This window comes from Athene noctua, chromosome 6 (assembly GCF_965140245.1).
Source record: "Athene noctua chromosome 6, bAthNoc1.hap1.1, whole genome shotgun sequence".
Classification (NCBI taxonomy): domain Eukaryota; kingdom Metazoa; phylum Chordata; class Aves; order Strigiformes; family Strigidae; genus Athene; species Athene noctua.
In genome coordinates, this window is record NC_134042.1 from 16,458,905 (window position 1) to 16,478,935 (window position 20,031).

At 37.4% G+C, this 20,031-nt stretch overlaps 1 protein-coding gene across 14 annotated transcripts in view; it reads right to left on the reverse strand.

Moving 5' to 3' along the window:
• Positions 1 to 20,031, reverse strand: part of GPHN (gephyrin) — a 307,551-nt gene that overhangs the window by 27,476 nt on the left and 260,044 nt on the right. For all 14 annotated transcript variants that reach the window (XR_012633868.1, XM_074909768.1, XM_074909767.1 and 11 more), the window contains 6 exons: positions 14,465 to 14,557; positions 10,972 to 11,027; positions 5,956 to 6,075; positions 1,069 to 1,127; positions 702 to 855; positions 167 to 288 (listed from right to left, as the gene is read on the reverse strand). Coding sequence is in view for 13 of the 14 variants with exons in the window: in XM_074909768.1 (XP_074765869.1) it covers positions 167 to 288; positions 702 to 855; positions 1,069 to 1,127; positions 5,956 to 6,075; positions 10,972 to 11,027; positions 14,465 to 14,557 (604 nt within the window). In the remaining variant the exon portion in view is untranslated. The remainder of the gene's footprint in view (positions 1 to 166; positions 289 to 701; positions 856 to 1,068; positions 1,128 to 5,955; positions 6,076 to 10,971; positions 11,028 to 14,464; positions 14,558 to 20,031) is intronic.

The window sequence follows — 20,031 nt, forward strand, 5'->3', positions numbered from 1 at the left end:
TTTCTCTAATGAAAAGGGTAAAATAACTTCTGCAAGATGTGCCCTGTCACAACACCGTGACACTTTCAATGAGGGACATTTTCTCTGGTATTTCTTTTTTCCATGGATGCCATAAAGTGCACCGCATGAATATGAAGTGACATCTTTACTAACGTGTGGTACTTACTTATCTCCCACAATTCCCAAGTTGATTGTTGGATAGCCATGTTCTTGGATTGTAGCTAGGAGAGTTGAACGGTTACTGTCCCGAATCTTTCCTGGCAAGAGGTCATCTTCAGGATTCAGTAGCTATAAAACCAGAAACACTCTCAGTCAGACTCCTCGGCATACTGTGCCTTTATGCAAGTGAGAATTTTCTCCTTCCTATTGGACAGGATTTTCTTACACACCTATCATTAAATACATGCGTGAAGTGATTTAGTGAATTTAAATTAATATGTAATGCTTAGTCCAACCCTCCAGGTTGCTAGTTTGTTTCTATTGGTTCATGTCTGCAAAACCTTCTTTCTCCTTAGGAGCACCTGGCTTCTAATCTTAAACACTAGAAAACAAAACACAATGTGAACAAAACCTTGTGTCGGCATGAGTTGCAGTTCAAAAAGTGAATCTACTTGGGAATTAGGGTGGAAGTCACTACCCAAAACACTGCCCCAAAGAAGATACAGTAATTCAGACCTTGACTGTAAACATACTTTTCTTACCTCATTCCCTGTTGACATGACTGCAACCACTGGAAACTTGTTAACTTCTACTTCGGTTACTCCAACAGTTGCTAAGAGACCAATCTCAGATGGACCCATGTGGGTTCCTTTAGCCAGCACACATTCACCTCTTTTAATGTCATGTCCTATAGGTCTGAAAATCATAGCACAGAAAAAAAAAGTAAAAAAAAACCCCAAATGAGATTGAAAGACTCTTTCCTTGACTGGTCCTACTCCAGATAAGGAGTGTCCAGATTGTCAGAATGTCAGTACTACTTATGATTAAAAAAATATACTACAAAAATCACCAGCCCTTCTATTCCTCACAGAGATATTTTACTGTTTATAAAATAGGCTGTTTACAGACCTGATATCTTGGCCTGGTCGAGCCTGCACCAGGATGCGAACCTCTAGCTCTTCAGTGCCCTACAAAAACAAGGATATCAAATACAGTCAGCTGGTCTATTCAAAGATTAATCAGCTTTATTTTCTCAGAAATCTACACAGCTTACAGTACTCATTACACTGAGACCTTATGGTTTAAGCATTATCATTGTTCTCCTGATCTGTGTGTCAAGATTGGAATACAATGTGTGCTAAAACGGAACAGCATTATAAGAAATTTTCTCTTTGATGAGTTCACCAGAGAAGGACCAGCACTGAATACACAGTTTTACCTTGCTTTTTTTATGATCCCTGTGTTTATGTACCTTTCCTATGTTACTTCTTACGCTTGTTGATCTGGTATAATGAGTGATTTCTTTCTACTCCTCTCAGCCAACCTGATCTGCTTGAACAATTTCAAAGACGGCATTTCAAAAAGACCATTAGTCTGACAGACAACTTTCCTTCACTGAAAGGTGGGAAGAAGTTATATGCTCTAGCCGTTTCAGGATTTTCATGTAGATTCCTGTAGCGGTAACTCCTACTTGAGAGCTTTGTACAAATCAGGAAGGGGCTTATTCATCATGTTTATTTACTGTGAACAAGAGACAATGGCCCGAAAAGTCTGATGTCTACCTTAACATTTGTGTTTACTTCTCAGAATTTCAATGGTTTGGTGATACATTCAATGTCGGTAAGTGGCACATGACCTGTATTGTTAATATTTAATTTTTAAGCCCTGCAAGTGGGTTGATGATATATACACTCAGCTTGGAGATAGTGCCAGCCTGTCAGTAGTACTAAATCTACATTTACTTAGACAGGAACAGGTCTAAGCACCTCAAAGTTATAAATCACACACTAATATTACAAGACAAACAAGGCATGTCATTGTCATTTGGAGTTTTTACAGGAATTATAGTGTTGTATAGGACACTGAGACTTGTCTCTTTTCTTAAAGGTAATATGGACTGCATTTTCTGAGTTCAGACGAAATGCTTTAAACTAAATGCCTCAAAGTTAAAAGTTAATGTATGTGTTGTTACAGATTGTGATTCTGTTTACCTACTGTGAAAATGGATAAATTCAAACACATGAAAACCCAGAAATGACTAACAAAAACATTGACCCTGAAAAAACTGTTTTCTTTCTTTAACATAGTATTTTCAAAATATACTTTTAATGCAAATTCTGTTTCTTTTACACCTGCTCCTCTTGCATAAAAGAAGAGACTACTTTTGGCTGTTAGCATCCAAAATGGCTGTGGTGGTGCCCAGGATGTCCTTTTATCTCCCTCATCCCCATCTGAAGCTGTAAAAGATAATTTAGGCTTGTGATGAAAGTCTGGGGCAACAGTTAGTCTAAGATTTATTTTATTTTTATGACACTCTGGGGATGGTTGGCTAGCCACGAAGATATGAATTTTCCATATCTTCGATAACATTTAAAGATAGCTAGGAAGTTTCTAGGGAATCAAGAGTGGCAATGATACATTTGAGTAATAGAAAAGGTCCTATTTAGGACTCCTGGATTAGGGAAAACAAGAAAAAAAAAAGGCTTCTGAGGAGTTTAGTAATCCCAGGCTTGAAAAGCACTGTGGAAAGTGTGACTGTGGGTGGACAACATGGTGATGTATAGAGATTGTTATTTATGGAACTGATGGGTATCCCAGAACGCTTTAGGAATACAAGATAATTCAAGGTAGCTAAAGGTAGGGCTTGTAGGGAGGTATGGCTTTGTGCTGAGAACACCCTTCATTGGTGTGTATCAGGCAGCATTCTTCTTGCTGTGTACTAATATATTTTGAACTATTCTGAGTGGTTTACTCTGATAGTTGTTAACAGCCAGCATCCATACTGACACACTGATGCTCGGTCTTGATGCAGTATCTAACTTTTGTTTTGGTTGATCACTTTCTTACAAGGTGACATAAAGACTTAAAATGAAAAGGGTGTAGACATGTTTTTGCAAGGATCTTTCTCAATGACTATGCATTTTGCAAGCTGATGAGAATTCTTCTTGCTGGATAGATGTAATTCCTTTCAGGCCTGTGACTTCTACAGTCACTTGGGGAATGCTTGCTATGATATTTAAGTACTGCTACCACAACCAGAGGTCAAGGAGCTTCTTCTAAATGTACTCTCTATCTTTTCAGAAGAACATTTTTCAGATGTTAGAGATTTCATTTCAGTTAAATCCCATCTCTGAAGGAGTTCCTAACACGAAAAAGAAAAGTATTCTTGAAATATGTAGCCAACCAGGCATAAAAAAAGAAGAAGAAAATAACATTAATTAAACTATACTAATTATTTATGTACAGGATTAGCTGAGTCGCATATTCAAGGACAAGTGAGAGTTCTACCTCACATTTCAGGCAGAAAAAGGAAGCTGAAAGTGGCTTACATTTACTAAAAAATCCAGAGTTTAAGCACATAACCAAATAATCTGTTCTCACATGCAGAGGAGAACATGTACAGAAAAAGTGGAATCCAGGAAGAAGACAGTAATCCAAAGAAGTAGAAAATAATAGGTAACCATGTATGTTGCTCTGCAATGTGACAGTCCTTTCTTATGATGAGGTGGGCAATGGCCTCAGAAAATTTGCTCAGTGAGGCTAGTGGAACAATTAACAAGCAGTGAATTAGCAGTGTATTTTACGGGAAGATAAAACCTACACACACACATCTGTAACTTCAAAGCAGGACTGACTCAATAAAATCTCTGTTAGGAAGAAGGCCAGTCTAGACAGCTTGCTGACTTCATCAGATGCAAAAATCTATGCATTTACAATAATAAGGCATGAGAAAGGATCATGAGAGTATGTTTCAGTTTTTGCTGTCTTCATCAGTTTTGAACACTAGAATTCATCTGCTTACAACCCAGCTGCAATTGCAGCGTTAGCACAGAGCTATGGCAAAGTGGAACAGAGTGTCAGAACAGCAGCAGAGGGGCAAAGGCTGATTTGAGCAGAGAACCACGCACACACTTCATTCCAAAACTGAACTTGGAAGTTGTGACAACAAGAGACCTATCTTCTTGCCTTAAAATATGTCAGATGATGGCAAACATGATGATGGTGTCCGGAAATCACAGCTGGGTAAGTGAGGGTAAAGATTAAAAAGGAATTTTCTGAACACAAAGGAAGTCATAATCAGAAATAGCGTGGCCAGCAGGGACAGGGAAGGGATCTTACCCCTGTACTCGGCCCTGGTGAGGCCGCACCTCGATTCCTGTGTTCAGTTTTGGGCCCCTCACTACAAAAAGGACACTGAATGACTCGAGCGTGTCCAGAGAAGGGCAACGGAGCTGGTGCAGGGTCTGGAGCACAGGTCGTACGGGGAGCGGCTGAGGGAACTGGGGGTGTTTAGTCTGGAGAAGAGGAGGCTGAGGGGAGACCTCATCGCCCTCTACAGCTCCCTGAAAGGAGGGTGCAGAGAGCTGGGGATGAGTCTCTTGAACCAAGTAACAAGCGATAGGACAAGAGGGAATGGCCTCAAGTTGCACCAGGGAAGGTTTAGACTGGATATTAGGAAGGATTTTTTTACAGAACAGGTTGTTAGGCGTTGGAATGGGCTGCCCAGGGAGGAGGTGGAGTGCCCGTACCTGACACAGCGCTGAGGGATCTGGTGTAGTTGGGAACTGTCAGTGCTGGGTCAACGGTTGGACTGGATGATCTTCAAGGTCCTTTCCAACCTAGACAATTCTGTGATTCTGTGAAGTCTAAGATAGACTGTTTTGGATAGTCTATAGACAGCTCATGTGCTTCATCAAAAATCACATTTTACTCTGTTAAGACATCTGTGTCTACAGAATTAGTACTACAGTACTCATTTTTTCTGTGGTATTTTTCAGCATCTGTAAGGTAGTGTGCAAATGTGATTTATAGGAATGATGGAAAATCTGTTCAAATTAAACAGCTAAGACTATGATCTGGGGGAATATGCACCTTATCCATTTCCTGGTTTTCAGAGGTCCTAAATTCAGAAATTTTCTCATTTTATAGGAAAACAGAGGTGTACTGAAGAAACTTAGTTATGGTTTAAAAAAAAGGGGGGGGGGGAGGGTGTGTAGACACGGGGATGGGACACATACTTTCCCTGTTACATAATAAAGAATCTTATTCTAAACATATGCATTTATTGTAAGTTATGCGCACAAGACATATTCTCCAAAATCCACCAAATTCACCTTTGCTGAAATGAGACCAACTCTGGTTATACAGAACTATCTTCATAGCATAGTCCAGAATAATCCAAGTCATCCCATGGATTTTGCAGCCCTTAAACCAGTCCTATTCAGCTTTAATTACATCAGCGGTAATGCTGCACTGTAATATTTCAATATATTATTCTGGGATTAATAGTATTTAAAGAAAACTTTTCACCTTCTTACTTGGTGAGGTAGGAGACCTTTTAAAGTTCTCATTTTGCTGAGTTTCAGGATGATCCTGAAATGTAAAGAAGATTGCTCTACTGCTAAATGTGAGCTCAGTAAAAAAGAAGGAAATATAATGTCTGATTGCCACTCTGTATTTTAAAATGTGAATACACTAGGCACTCAAATGGGACTGTAGTTATGGATCTCCAGGAGGCATTTGCCTTTCACTCAAATCATGCTCCTGAATACTTTGTTGTCAGCATTCAACAACTGTGATGAAGAACCAATGTCAGGAAAGGCAGGTCTGTGGTACTGTTATAACAGCCTGAAAAAGCGAGTAGAATTGCCACGAGGAACTGATGTGAAAATCCTCAAACTTCTGAGATTAACAGAAGAGCTTTCCCATAGGGCTATCTTTTATATTTACAGGATTGTATCATGAGCCATTTTCTGCCGCACACAAAAGAAAAATGAGTTTTAACTTGTGACTCACATCATCTGATTCCCTGATGAGCTCTGTATCTTCCACTTGCACCACTGCATCAGCACCACATGGAATTGGAGCACCGGTTGTAACGCGCATTACCTGACCAGGCATCACAGTCTGAGTTGGCTGAAAAATAAACAGACAAAAATTAATTTACTTTTGAAAAGTCTCAAACCATTTGAACTTTATGGAAGTAATCTGAAAAACTAAATTCTTATTTGAGGCATGACTCTTCATATACTGCGAGTGATATCAACAGGTATAAATTCCAATGTATTTAAAGTTTATTAGGTCTTTGCTTCAGATTTGGCTTTTTTTTATATGGTTACATATTAGGTAGCTTCAGATTTTTTCCCTTAGATTTCTATCACAAGAATAACTTTCAGAATAAGCAATATACTGATACTCTGGTTGGCTCAGAAAAATAACTGGCTCAGAAATATAAACTAGATGGTGACCTTCTAGAAACTTATACGAGCAAAAATCTAGTAGTTCTCAGTACATAAACATTTTTGCAGAGTACTCTGGTCCCCAGGGTTGAAATGTCTTTGTTTTAGTTTGGTTGGTTTTTTTTCTGTTTTGTTTTACCAGCACCCTATATATGGAAAACCCGCAGCTTGTAAGAAACGTAATGTAACCAGCTGCTTTATTTTTAAGCAGATTTCCTCATACTGAGAGACAGCTCAACACTAGTTCACATAGAATACCTATCTTTGTGAGGGTCAGTTTAGCAAGGCCTAAAATTGATAATATTTTACAATTGTGTAAAGTCAATACATTACAAAGTTTCAGCAGAAGCAATACAAAGAACAGAAAAATATCAGAACAACATGATAAAACAAATGACACGGGTTTCAATAAAATTTCTCTTAAGGCAGCCTGTTTTAATAAACATCTTTCAAAATCCAGAGTAAAATTGTAATCTGACCATAATCACCTAAGAAATAAATAATTATAACAAAAATCTTTCTGAAGAAATGCAACTAAAAGTAGCTAGTATGATGATTGAGATTTCATTGCTGGAATATGAATGCTTGCTCTCCGCAGCACTTTAGTAAGCCCAGCTTGTTTTGGCTTTACTGTTACTAGTGAACATGTGCTACACAGAGATCCACACAGCTGTGATCAGACCAACATATTCTGTAGGTGTCACACGTATAATTCATATGCAGATTGGCTCTAAATTCCATATGCAGCACTGGAACATGTCCAGGACGTCTCAGACTGAGATTAGGATGGATTTGATAGCAATCCACAGACCTGCAAGCAGCACTGCCCAAGCACTACCACCTGCTCCTGCCCAGCAGGTATTTACTCCATGACTTTTGACAGGAGGCTGTTAAGACATCTGCAAATTCCAGACCGGTGGCCAATGTTTCAGCTGCGTAAAGCTGTGTTTGCCTTGTCCATTCTTCTATGACAATTCAGCACTGTTATAACCTCTGAAATGTGAGTATTACTTTGAAATGTGTGTATTTCACAGGCAGCTCACTGGGACAGAAGCCCTAGGGAGAGGCTGGAAATGGTTTGTACCTGGCTTACCACAGTACCACTGGGACCTACGTATCCCAAGAAACAACTGAGCCTGGAGTTGATTGAATCCCGACCCTTTTCTAAGGGTAGCGGAAATCTAACATTTGAAAAGAACATAAATAAAATGCTAAAGGAAACTAAAAAAAAAAAAAAAAAGAAATTAAAAAAAATCCCACTTGCCATATGTCACGGTTAATACGCTTTTAGGGCAAGATTCATGTTATCCTAAAATAGGTATCTAAAAACAGATGACATAAAAATATTTTTTAAAAAAAATGGTATTTATTTCTCACCACTGACTATGCAAGCTGTGGATGAACAGCTGAGATGCTTCCATTTACAATGAAGATGCTTAAAAGTGAAAATAAGTGTGTTATTTTCATATTTATAAAAACAATTTTTAGAGCAAAATTGTATTGCATAAAATAATTCTTCCATCTAAAAAGCGTTTTTTGGGCATCAAGAACCATAAAGAATACAGTATGTCTAGGACTCTGCTAGAAATGTGCCTATGGTGATAAAATGCTCTGTAACTATCCAAGCCTTTGGAGTTTATTACTAGATGAGTTAATTTTTTGAGGTGTAATGATGTGAAACATTTAAACAAATTTATGATACAATAACAGTTGCTTTTAGAATTGGTTTCTCATATATTTAATTCTTTTTTTGTCCTTTGAGTATTTGATCAGATTAACTTTATGAACAGAAGTCTACTATCAGATTTGTGTGTGAATCTCCAGGGCCATGTTCTTCTGCGAAAGGAAATGATTCCTTCTCAGAAAGCATATGAAAGTACAATTTCACAGCAGCTCTTTCAAAGGCCTTTGAGATCTCACACTTACCTGGAATAAGGCAGTATTGGGTTCTGTCTTTTGCCTTCATCACTGATAATCTATTTAATGTTAGTCACTGAATAAAACCCAGAAATAATCTATCGAGCACAGCCCCCATCTCAGGCATTTTCCCTTGCACATGATTAGACCTCTCTCGTGTGATTTACAATGACCCATGCTCCTTTCTGTAAAAAGGCCTGTTAATGGAAACATGAAAAATGCCTCTTTTCTATCCTATATTATAGCTGCTTTGTCACAGTGCCTCTTGCAAACAGCTTTAGAAAGTCTTCCATGAAATGCTAAGCCCCAGCTATGCAAGTCTATAGGAAGAAAATCATTGCTCCCCATGGTTTTGTTTTTCACACAGGGGCCATGTAGCTGGCTTGTGACTAGTACTCTTCAAAGTGCCCTAACCTCCCCAAAGCAGCAAAGTGTCTGCAAGTTTTCCTCAATACAAAATAGAAAATGGTTGTTAACATAAACACGACCATCTGAAAATGGAAATCAGAAAATAATAAATTTTAAAACTGATACAAAAAACATCCAGCAATGTCTCAGTCCCATCTTCTTCTCTACGTAGCATTTACATAAACTTTTCCCTACAGGAGGAGCCAAATCTAAACCTGTTTTGAACTCCCTGCTGTGAATCATTCTGATAATTGGTCTGTAACATGAAATGCAGAATGTTGCTGCTGAGAGTGACTGAAGGGTGAAATGAGACTGAGGAGCCTTCCAAGGCTATAAATAATTTCTTGGGAAGGAGATGAGCCTGAAGATGTGTCGGCCCAGGAAAAAAAACTTTGACCAATTATTCAGAGGTCAACAGCCTCATTTTTCTAACTTGCCACTGGTATTTTCAGAATTATTCTCTCTCTGCGTGCCTCCTCCCACCCAATTTTTGTTCCTTGCCAGAGAGGTTTCCCATTCGCATTAATCTGGGAGGACAGACTGTCCCTGCAGAGAGACATTTGTGAGGTCTTGAATTTTGCAAGAGGGAAGCAAGCTCTCATTTGCACTTTCATCCTTTGTACAAACCTGCTGAACTGATTAGGACACTGAAACCCTTTAGACCTGTGGGCAGTTCTCCCCATTAGACCCAGCTTCAATAGTACTGTTTTTATGCTCCACTGTGCTATGATAATTTTAACTAGCAAAATGATAATACTGATGACAGGTGAATAATGATAGGAGTGAAAATTCAACAGGTTGCTTTGCTGGTTCTTGATATTTTATAATGACCATAAAAAGGGTCGTAGAAATAGTTGTCAGTCTTTTGGATTCTGGACTAACACCTGAAAATGCAGGCAGAAGGGCTAAAAATCCAAGGCAGGTGAAAAAACTGCAGAATTCTTTAGTTTGCTTTTTTTAGTATTTAAAATAATTTTATGTTTTGTGTAACAGATTCATTAATCTAAGTTCACGTGAATATCAATATTGAGAAGATGTCTAATATACCAAAGTATAATTCACAACAATGGATGGGAACTACAGCAAAAATGATTTTCACAGTTCTTTGTATCTATCATGATTAGTCAAATTAAATGTCTATCATATATTTAGATGCAATTCAACTTCATTTTTTAAAAAATGTAATAATCCTGCAACTGGTAATACTTCTAAAACCTGAAACAACTTTACAACTTTTGAAATACATCTATTTCACTTGGACTTTTTCGTTTAGGAGCCAAAGTGGCCACACTGTAGAAACATTAAAACTGATCAATCCTTTGTTTTGCCTGTTACTTATTCCCTTTCTCCATCATTTCACATACAATACACAGAATTATAAATTGGGACTTGAAATAGTTGGAGAAACATTTTGAATTAACCCATGATCTCCTGAACATAAAGTAGTGGGTATAATTAAATTGACAGAATAACAGAATTGGTTAAACAGAACTGATTTTTTTTCCCATTACCCCAATATTAATGCAGGAATTTCATGAAAAGCACTCTTGTGTTTGAGAACAAATCACAAATTGTTTCTATTCATGAATACTTATACAGCACAGCATCATGAATGGGTGCTGCCCTGACTCGCTCTTAAACTCAATCCATGTATCTGCTAAGGTGCACAAACACTTTGGAGTTAACAAATAAAAGAGCAATACCACAAGCCAGGCTACTGCCAGGCTTCCTCAGTACTGTTCTGATCATTATCTATCTTTAATGGCTTCATACAAAATTCTTACACTTTGTTTTGCAGGTATTAGTGTTAAATATGTGAGCAGCTGGTGGAAACAATTATTGGGCTGATGTCCCTTTAAAATTCTGTCAGCAAGAAGGAGTTAAATCACGGTTTTCTCTGTTTATGAATTGTAATACCACTAGAAACCTGATGTCCTCTAACATTGTACTAGGGCAGAACATTACTGTATACACTCCTATCGGACATGTCAGCACAATGCTCTGAAGTATTTTGGGATATTCCTTATGTAACTGTACTACCTCACTTTCTGAAATAATGTCCCAAGGCACGTAGCAGGAGGGTAGGTACAGCGGTGTCCTACTTCATGCCACCTCCAAAAATATTGAGTTTTTGAGCACTAGCAAGGCTTGTAAAAAATACAAAGCAGTATCTTACAAAAGAAAAATACATTAAAAACAAAACAAAAAAGAAAAGAAAAAGAAAAAAAAGAAAAGAAATTGTGCTCACCTGCTCACCAGCCTGGGATTCCCCTATGATGAATCGATCTCCTGGGCCATCAGCAGCTGTTAAGATGGACAATACAAATGGTAAAGGCCGAACCAAAACAAATGATGGCATTAGAAATTAAGAACAGAACCACTAAAGAATGATCTAAGATTCTGTTCTTCAGTGTCAGCATGACAAAGGTTATAGAAGTTTTGCAAACATTTTTCATTTTAGGTCCTTTCAAGTTGTGTTTATTATTTTGAAGTTTACAAGTTCTATAGTACTTTTAACTGAAAATTTCTGGGCATGTAGGATCAAGTAAAAGGAGATGAGGAGGAATTACATTAATAACAACAATTTAAGAGTGGTCATGAGATTATTTTTATAAAAATGTCCACCGTGAGCTTTTTCCATGTGAAACTAACACAGTGGAATCACATATTTTGTAAGCGTATTACGTCTCTTTTTTCTAGACAACAATGGAATATTGATATTTCTAGATTCTATCTCTGCCATTGGAGGAAAACTTGGACAAGTGAAGTGGTTACATATTGTGTAGATGACCACACACGTTTGGCACTTTCAGAAAAGCACTAGGGCTAAGATAACGCAACTTGGACTGCCACATTAGAAATCTAGGTTCTGTTCCTTTTTGTAATTTTAAACAGCACTGAACTAGTTACCTTATACCTTTCACTGAAGCCATTCTGAAAATTAAAAGTCAGAGATCATTGATTTAAAAACCTGAAAGTCTCCAGGACTTCTAATTTAGCCAAATTTACAGGAACAACAAAGGCACTGTTAGTAACAAAGGTTAAGCTTTTGCCTGCCTCAAAGGTCTTTCAGCAAGTTGCATTAGTGGTATTTATAGGCTCTACCATGGTATAAAGCATGTGTGGAGCACAAGCAACTGTGCCTGTCCAAGCACGGCAGACATGCCATCAAGAGCGTTTGGACAAACTGGGTTCATACAATGACATGTAAAGATGCCTATTAATTTTGAATCTGTAACTGTAAAAGTTTATTTCCCAGAGATGAAGACTAACCAGTGACAGCCCTTGTCTTAATACATTCTGGTTTATTTCAAAAGTCCAGAATATACAGCTAGATAACCTTATTGTACTGAGAAAAATTGCTTTCAGGAAGGATGTCCATTCAGTCTGTATAATGATTTATCACATTCGTACTTGCACATCAGCTCCAACTGCAGACTATAATCTACAGTACTTACGTCATGAGTAACTTAACTTTAAAAGCCTATCACACAGCCTTATCTATGAGCTTTAGACCAAACTCTAAAATAAGAAAGTGGAAAAGGACTCTACAACTACCTGTCTTTGAACAATGCATATAATGCATATAATACTACTGAATACACTTGTCAGACCTTCACTGAAAAAAATGCACTGGGATCATCCATCAAAAGAAGAGAAAAAATTCCCTAATAGCTAAATTATTTTAAACCTGATAAAACACTACTGAATTAAGATTTTATTCCCCCATTAATAATGATATGGAGACAAAGTTTATAGGTGATATACAACTGAAACAACTTTGAAAAAAGCAGATGAGGTTTTGGGTAGACATATTTATGTGACTGAAAGCTAAACCTTTAGTGTTTTGTACAAAGTATCTGTTAATGTAGTCAATATTATTTCTGTCTACAAGCTTTGTTTCTCATATCCCCAGATAACAGGTGGGAAGGGAAAGAGGGAGGTGAAGGAGAAGGGGGAGGGGAATATTTCAGTTGGAAGGGGTTGGAAGGGACCTACAAAAATGTAGTCTAACTGCCTGACCACTTCAGGGCTGACCAAGAGTCAAAGCATATTATTAAGGGCATTGTCCAAATGCCTCTTAAACACCCGACAGGCTTGGGGCATTGACCACTTCTCTAGAAAGCCTGTTCCAGTGTTCGGCCACCCTCTCAGTAAAGAAATGTTTCCTACTGTCCAGTTCAAACCTCCCCTGGCACAGCTTTGAACCATTCCCATGCATCCTGTCACTGGATACCCAGGAGAAAAGATCCACACCTCCCTCTCCGTGTCCCCTCCTCAGGAAGCCATAGAGAGTGTTGAGGTTGCCCCTCAGCCTCCTTTTCTCCAAGTTAGACAAACCCGAAGTCTTTAGCTGCTCGTCACAGGACATGCCTTCCAGTCCAGGCAACCAGCTTGGCTGCCCTCCTCTATATGCATTCAAGTACCTTGACTCCACCACCAAAATTAGGGTCTTGTGTGTTGGTTCTGACAGAAGTTGTTGAAAATGGCATTCATGATCATTCTGCTCATTCTGTGTGTTTACTGAGATTGTACTTGTGCCTTCCCTTACCCTTACAATCAGGTTGCAAGACAGCATTTGCTTGATCCTAAGGTCCTTGTCAGTCAGCACTCTACTCAGAGCTTTCCCTCTCAGCTTTTCTCAGTGTTATATTACCTGTATTTCTCTGACTACATCTGCACTCCCTTGCTGCTATTACTGGTCATTTCGGTCTGCCTATCTCTCACACACATAGCTGACAGACAGCTGCAGTCAGACTAATCTTGTAGACTTGGAATTTTATTTTTATATCAAATCCATGGGTAAGCTATTTGACTACATCCACTGCCTGGGTTTGCAGACAGTCTATTTCATGGACATTGGCTTTCCATTGGTTTAGCTGCCAGTAACAAAAAAGATCCTGTAATGTCCCTAGAAGAAAGTTGGCTATTGTGTACAAATTTCAACACGGTGGTAACAATGATTCAACCCCTACCACAATAAAATCACTGCTAGTATAATGCTCAATCATACATATTTTAATTTTCCTTCATAGATATCTGAGGTGAATATTATTAGTCTTACTTTACAAAGGGAAAAACTGAGGCACAGAGAAGCAACTTGCTCAAAATCATGCAGCACCTAGTGGCAAAGCAGAGAATGGATTCAGGTCTCCTGGGAAACCACTCACTGCTTGCTCCGTAAAATCACACTACTCATTTTATTTATATGCAGCAACTGTAATATTTTCAAAGTCAAAATGAGATTTTTCTTTTGAGGTGCCTCCATAAGAGTACATTCTGATAAGTATTTTTGAAAATTCTCTAATGCTATCAAAAAATAATTCCCAAATAGGAAGCTGGATCAGTGACAGTTCAACAAAGTAACAGATATATGAGAAACTCTCAATTAAATCAACAACAGAGGAATAGAAGAAGAATCTGTCATTCAGAAACAGATGTTCTATTACTCTCCTGAATTCTTTATGTTTCCAAGAAACTCACTAGCAACACAGGTGCATGTCTATGAGCACACATGGATGTACGTTTGCTTGTGTACATACGAATCCACCTAAAAGACCTGAATTCAGCTTTATGGTCTTCCTTCAAGACAGCTGCATTCTATGTAACTGTGACTTCAGCAATGATCTGAATCAAATCTCAACCAAAATAACCATTGGTGGATCCAAAATAGGTGAACTAACATGTTATAAAGTGGTTTTACAGGCACTATACTGCATGTCTACGAAGTGAGTGTTTACCTCTGACAGCATAGCCGTCTTTTACTGATGCTGGAAACGGTGGTAGATTATCTTTTGCATATACATCTTGAGCAAGGACTCGGCCCATTCCATCTAGAAAAGAGAAAAGACCACGCTCCATGTCACTACAGCTAAAGAAAGGGAAAAGAAAGCAAACAGCAGTGTGTGCTCTGATGTATGAAATGTATGTGACATGAATAGATCTCTCAGGTTTTTGATTTCTGCCTCTACATAAATGAAAAAAGACTGGAATCTGAAACTACTGTTTAAAGATTTGTTCAGTAAGTCTGTGTTCCTGGTTATGGTGAAATTGCTGACAGCAGCTCTGAATGCCAAGTATCCAAACCCAGAGGTAACAGCTCTGATATAGGATCAGACAAAAAACCCCAAAGTATTTATTTCTTCAGGACAAGTTTATTTCCTGAAATCTCTTAAAAATACATACTTTCCTGTGTTTCAGTTTTTTTTAAAAAAGTTGGTTTTTTTTAAAAGCTTTTAAAGTAACATTTCAAAAGTGAATCCTGTGTGCAAAAGGTGAGAAATGATGGATTGAGCCCAGAGGACTCAATGTAAACAGTAATGATGCATAAGTTTCCATAAATAGACACAGAATTTTTGCAATAGATTAGCTTTGTCTAATTGCCAAGAGCATTTCTGCTTAATGGAGGGTGAGTGCACGTAAGTGTCAGGATTATTTATGTAAATTTACGCTGTTATAGTTCTAATTATTTTAATAGCTGTTTCAAACATACTCTTACCCTTCACTTAGCAAGTATGACTGATGAGTTGTAATTTGGCTCTGCCTCCCTGTAGAGACTGATAGGAATTACTTCACCTTCAGTCAAGTGTGCACTACTTGTTTGCTTTTACGGTGCCAGCAACAGCTTTTTTTGTAGTATGATGAAGAATATGTATCTTATCCTTTCATACAGTGAGAGAGCGAGAAAGAAGATTTATTACATGTGTGATTAGATGGACTGGGAAGGGGCACATGGGTCAGAACTACTGAGATTGGCTTGATTCCAGAATGTCTAAGTAGAAGAAGGGAAGTTCATCTCTTAATAGAGTCCACTGCTCTTAGGGGGGCGTTGTGGCACAGGAAGGAAATACCCAGCTGAAAGTGTGAAGGAATGAGAGGATGCACGAACACTTCTGCCAGCAGAATTTGTGTGGATATGTACTTTATAGATTATGATCTTTCAGACATGCCAAAAAAGAGAGACATATATAAAGTGTGTTTCTTGTTTTACAGATAGGGAAATCAATGTGGTTCTGGATTACCTGGGAAGGCAGAAGACCTAACATTGACACTGAACGGATAGGTTTTGCTAAAAAGTGTACCTACTTGATTTAAAAATGTTCACTTCCAGTGAAGTGGTATTATAATGGAGATTATATTTATTTATTAACACAAAGTGATTTAGTAATTAATTATAATTGTAATAACATAATTCTGCTCACATCCATATGTATTAACTTTCAGCCTGAGGTGAATATTTATGCTGCATTTTTGAAATGGGTGTTGCCAAGAAAATGCTGATAAAACCAGTTGAAACAGCTAGAAAAACACATTTGTGATGGCTATTAATATGTCTGTGCATCACTGCATATTGCTGTCTATGATACACAATATAGAAGTTATTAGAAAGCTCATGAAAGCTTGTACACTTGCACTGAAAAAAAGAATGCAGACACAGACATTTAAATTACACCACAGAAAAGGCAGCTATCAAAGGCCTAGTAAAGACACCCGCTGTTCATAGATGTACAAAATCTCATACAAAAGTGGTGTGTCTAATTTTAGCAGGCATGTTGTGTCTTCATTTTACTTCTTGCCTGCATGCAAAATCACACCAATTAGAGCAAAGTTGAACAGTATGTTCCTGGCATTCTGCCATGAAATATTTGAAGAGAATAAATGGCCAGACAGTAGCAGGAATGAATTTCATTACAGGGAGAAAAATGTAAAAATTATTTGCTGAAGCCTTAGGCATTTAAAATGAAGCAAGTCAGCAAGTAAAGGACAATCTGAAGTACCTCTGTACTCTCCTTTATTTGAGCAATTATTTTAGAAATACACTGGTTGACCTTATTTTGATTAATTGTAATTCAAAAAAGATGTTATGAAATACTTTAATGTCATCAAACTGCCCCTTGTGATGCCCAAAGCTTTCTGATTCTAACACAAAAGGAGAATTACATTAAACTCACTTTTGAAACTCGGGTATTTTCTAAGGCTTAGCTGGTGAAACTGGTATGATTCTGTGAAGAATTTTGATTTCTCTGGGTATTGGTACTGAGATAAAGTAGTGAGACCGGTACTGTACTAGAGGTGATGGATTTGCTCCCATTTTGTAAATACTGCCCTGGTAGCATTTCAGTGTGATATGAAAAGGCAATGCTATCAAAACAATCAGTTAGTTCAAAATGAATAAGCAGAGGAAAAATTGTCCAAGCTCTAAAGAAGTTACAGGGCTCTTGGACCAGATCAGAAGAACTGCTCCGTTCTGAGGCTTAAGCCCATTAAAGTGTGGATTGCCTCTGCTTTCTACTTTTAGTATCAAAATTCTGCCTGTTCCTATTTTCAGAAGAATAATGATTATCATGATGTATAAAAATTTAATCTTATGTACCCACAGAGCAACGTTCAGGCAACTGCCTTTAGCTGGAATAAAAGGCTAACTTGGGGCTATTGATGATGATGGGTGGGAAATACGCTTCAGATGCCTTTGGTTTATGGCAGTTCTGTAAAACGTTTTAGGACTATTCACAGTTTGTTGTTGGGTTTTTTTAATGTTTTTTAAATATGGAAGAGGCTAAATGATCTATACAGGCACTGAGCAATACATTTACCTATGTGAAAGTCTTGTTTCAAAAGAACTTTACTCATTCTCTCCCTTATGTGAGGAGACAATAGATTTGAGAGATTACAGCATGCTTTGACTGAATCAAGAATAAAGTCAGGACTGTACTGGTTACTTGCACAGAGTAACATTCAGCAGCTTTATTTATAAGGATGATTACTATGTAACATGATCAGTAATGCAAATAAATCAGATTAAAATTAATTAGGTAATTTGTTAATGAAAGAAATTGCAATCCTAGGATTTAAAACATTTTACTTTCCTTACAGAGAAATTGTGCTCCTGAAAGATAATTTTCAGGAGCTCACTGTTAATTCAAGATGCAAACCCACAAAGAAAACAAACAGAGCATAAGACTGCTTTACTGAATATAGTTAGTTGGGATTCAGACCTCCAGGGCTACATTTTTATTATCTTCTGAAATTACAGGTATATTAACTGAAAAATAAAAGCATACATAACTAAATGAAAAACTATTTATTTATTGTATTCTTCAAAAGCAACATTTTTTAGCAAACTAACATATATGTGTGTGCATACATGCACACACACACACACACATATATATATGCCTACACAAAAAAATCCTGTATATTTGTCTGTATAACACTACAGTGATCACTTAAGAACTTCAGAAAATGAGGTTCCAACTTGAGATTTGGATCTGTAGATTAAGAGACTTGAATTTCCAGCATCACAGACACAGATGTGTCCTTTAGGATGTCTCCTAAAAGCTCAATCCTGAAATTTCATACTATGTATTATGAAATCTTACAGTGCTAAAAAAAGTGTGTACTTGTTGAAAAATAAATTGCAAGATACAATTTTGCACTACAGTGCAAAAATATGAAAGAATATGTATTTATTAGTATTTTCACTGTTGATACAACTATGTGAATATTAAACCAAGAATATATCGCTACAGCTGATGATCTTACCATGTATCTTTTATTTTGCATGGGAGGGAAGAGGGTCAGAACTGAAGTCTCTCAGCAGACTAAGAACATTATCTTTTAGAGAATAACAGTGCCAGGAATAACAATCAGTATGTTCCAGACTTAGAATCAGCCTGAATTTGATGTCAGTAATCAGTTAACATGAAGAGCAAAGGGAAATATCAACTAAGATACTACAAAACATACTAGAATACCTTCTCTTACCTTGACAGCATACTTCCACGTAGTGGAATAAGAACAGAAACAATCAAATTGCCTTTTTGACAAATTAGAGTACATAAAACTTTACAGAGAATATAAGCACTAGCTAAGACCATTCCTATCCTATATCCATTCTAGCTCTTTAAGGACATTTTGAAGAGCTCATAGCGTGAAAAGAATCACTCTGTTACTGGTATGATAACATCAGTATCAACACGAAACTGTTACTTAGTCCATATTTTGAATGGTTTTTAATATTAAAATAAATTACATGGTGAAAGCTTGTCCAAAGCACGTTGCAGCAGGAAATTAGATACACTGTGATTTTGTCTGATTTCACTATAGTTCTAATGAAGAAGTTTACAAATAAGATATATGAAAAGGCTGCTACCTACTGTTGATATAAATATGTTTGCACAAAGACTGGGGTACACATAAAAATAAACATTGATATTGCTTTATATATCAACATATATGTAGCATGGAGGATTATGCTTATTCTCTGTCTACCTAGAAGAATATTTTTAGTCACATTTTATTAACTTCTAGGGAAAATACAGTTTCTGTCCAGAAACACAACAGCAGCAACATAAAAGTGTTGTGAAATAAGTATGTAAGTTTTCATCTAGAAGTGCAAAAGATAGGGAGATGGAGAAAAATTAAAATAAAGATAAAAGGACAAGAGAATAAGACATTTTTATAGAATCAAGACCAAAAAATGGAAAAGTTAATACTTGTTTTTCCCCTATAATCAATGCAATCCAAACTCAAGAACTTATTTCTTCACTTGGTTATGTACTAGAGGTTTAAAAAAACAAAACTATTTTTAATTAAAAAATAATAATAATGCTACAGTACCTTAACAGTATCTTATATAGCAAAATAAATATATGCTGTGCTTTCATTTCAGGGAGGTCCATGCCAGACTTTTATCCTTTATTTCAGGAGTTCACTGTCACATACACAGCATCTATTATTTGGACTAAATGTACGTACCAATGTGGCTCATTATAATGTCCACAAAGGGCTGTCTTACCAAAGACATTTAACCAACAGTTATCCAAAAATATACAACAGCTATGCTCAGGCATTTATGCCTTAATGCCACCTTCTGCACACCATTATGGAAGTGTGGGGTGCAATATGCATATTCTTTGTTGATCCAGTATTGGTGCTGTTCTGAATGCAGGATATGCAGCATTTTCTCAGAGATGTTTCCTGCTACCAAGGTACAGGGGAGTGCCAGTCTCCACTTGAAGTGACTGAACACACAGGTGTGATTCTACGTACCATCTGCTAAATCAGTATATCAAGATGAAGACATCTCAAACGTTTGTGGCAGCACAAAGATTTGGTGAAGAGTATGAAGACTTTGAACTTTCAAGCCAGAAGACAGAATATCCCATTCGGAAACCATTTGTACCTCTCTGCTATCTGGAGTCCCCTGATGTCCTAAACATTTTGCCTCCTGAGGCTCGAGGTTCCACTATCTCTTCACTCACCATCTTACCTTTAGAAAATCTGGAGGAATCCCTGGAGGAGGTTT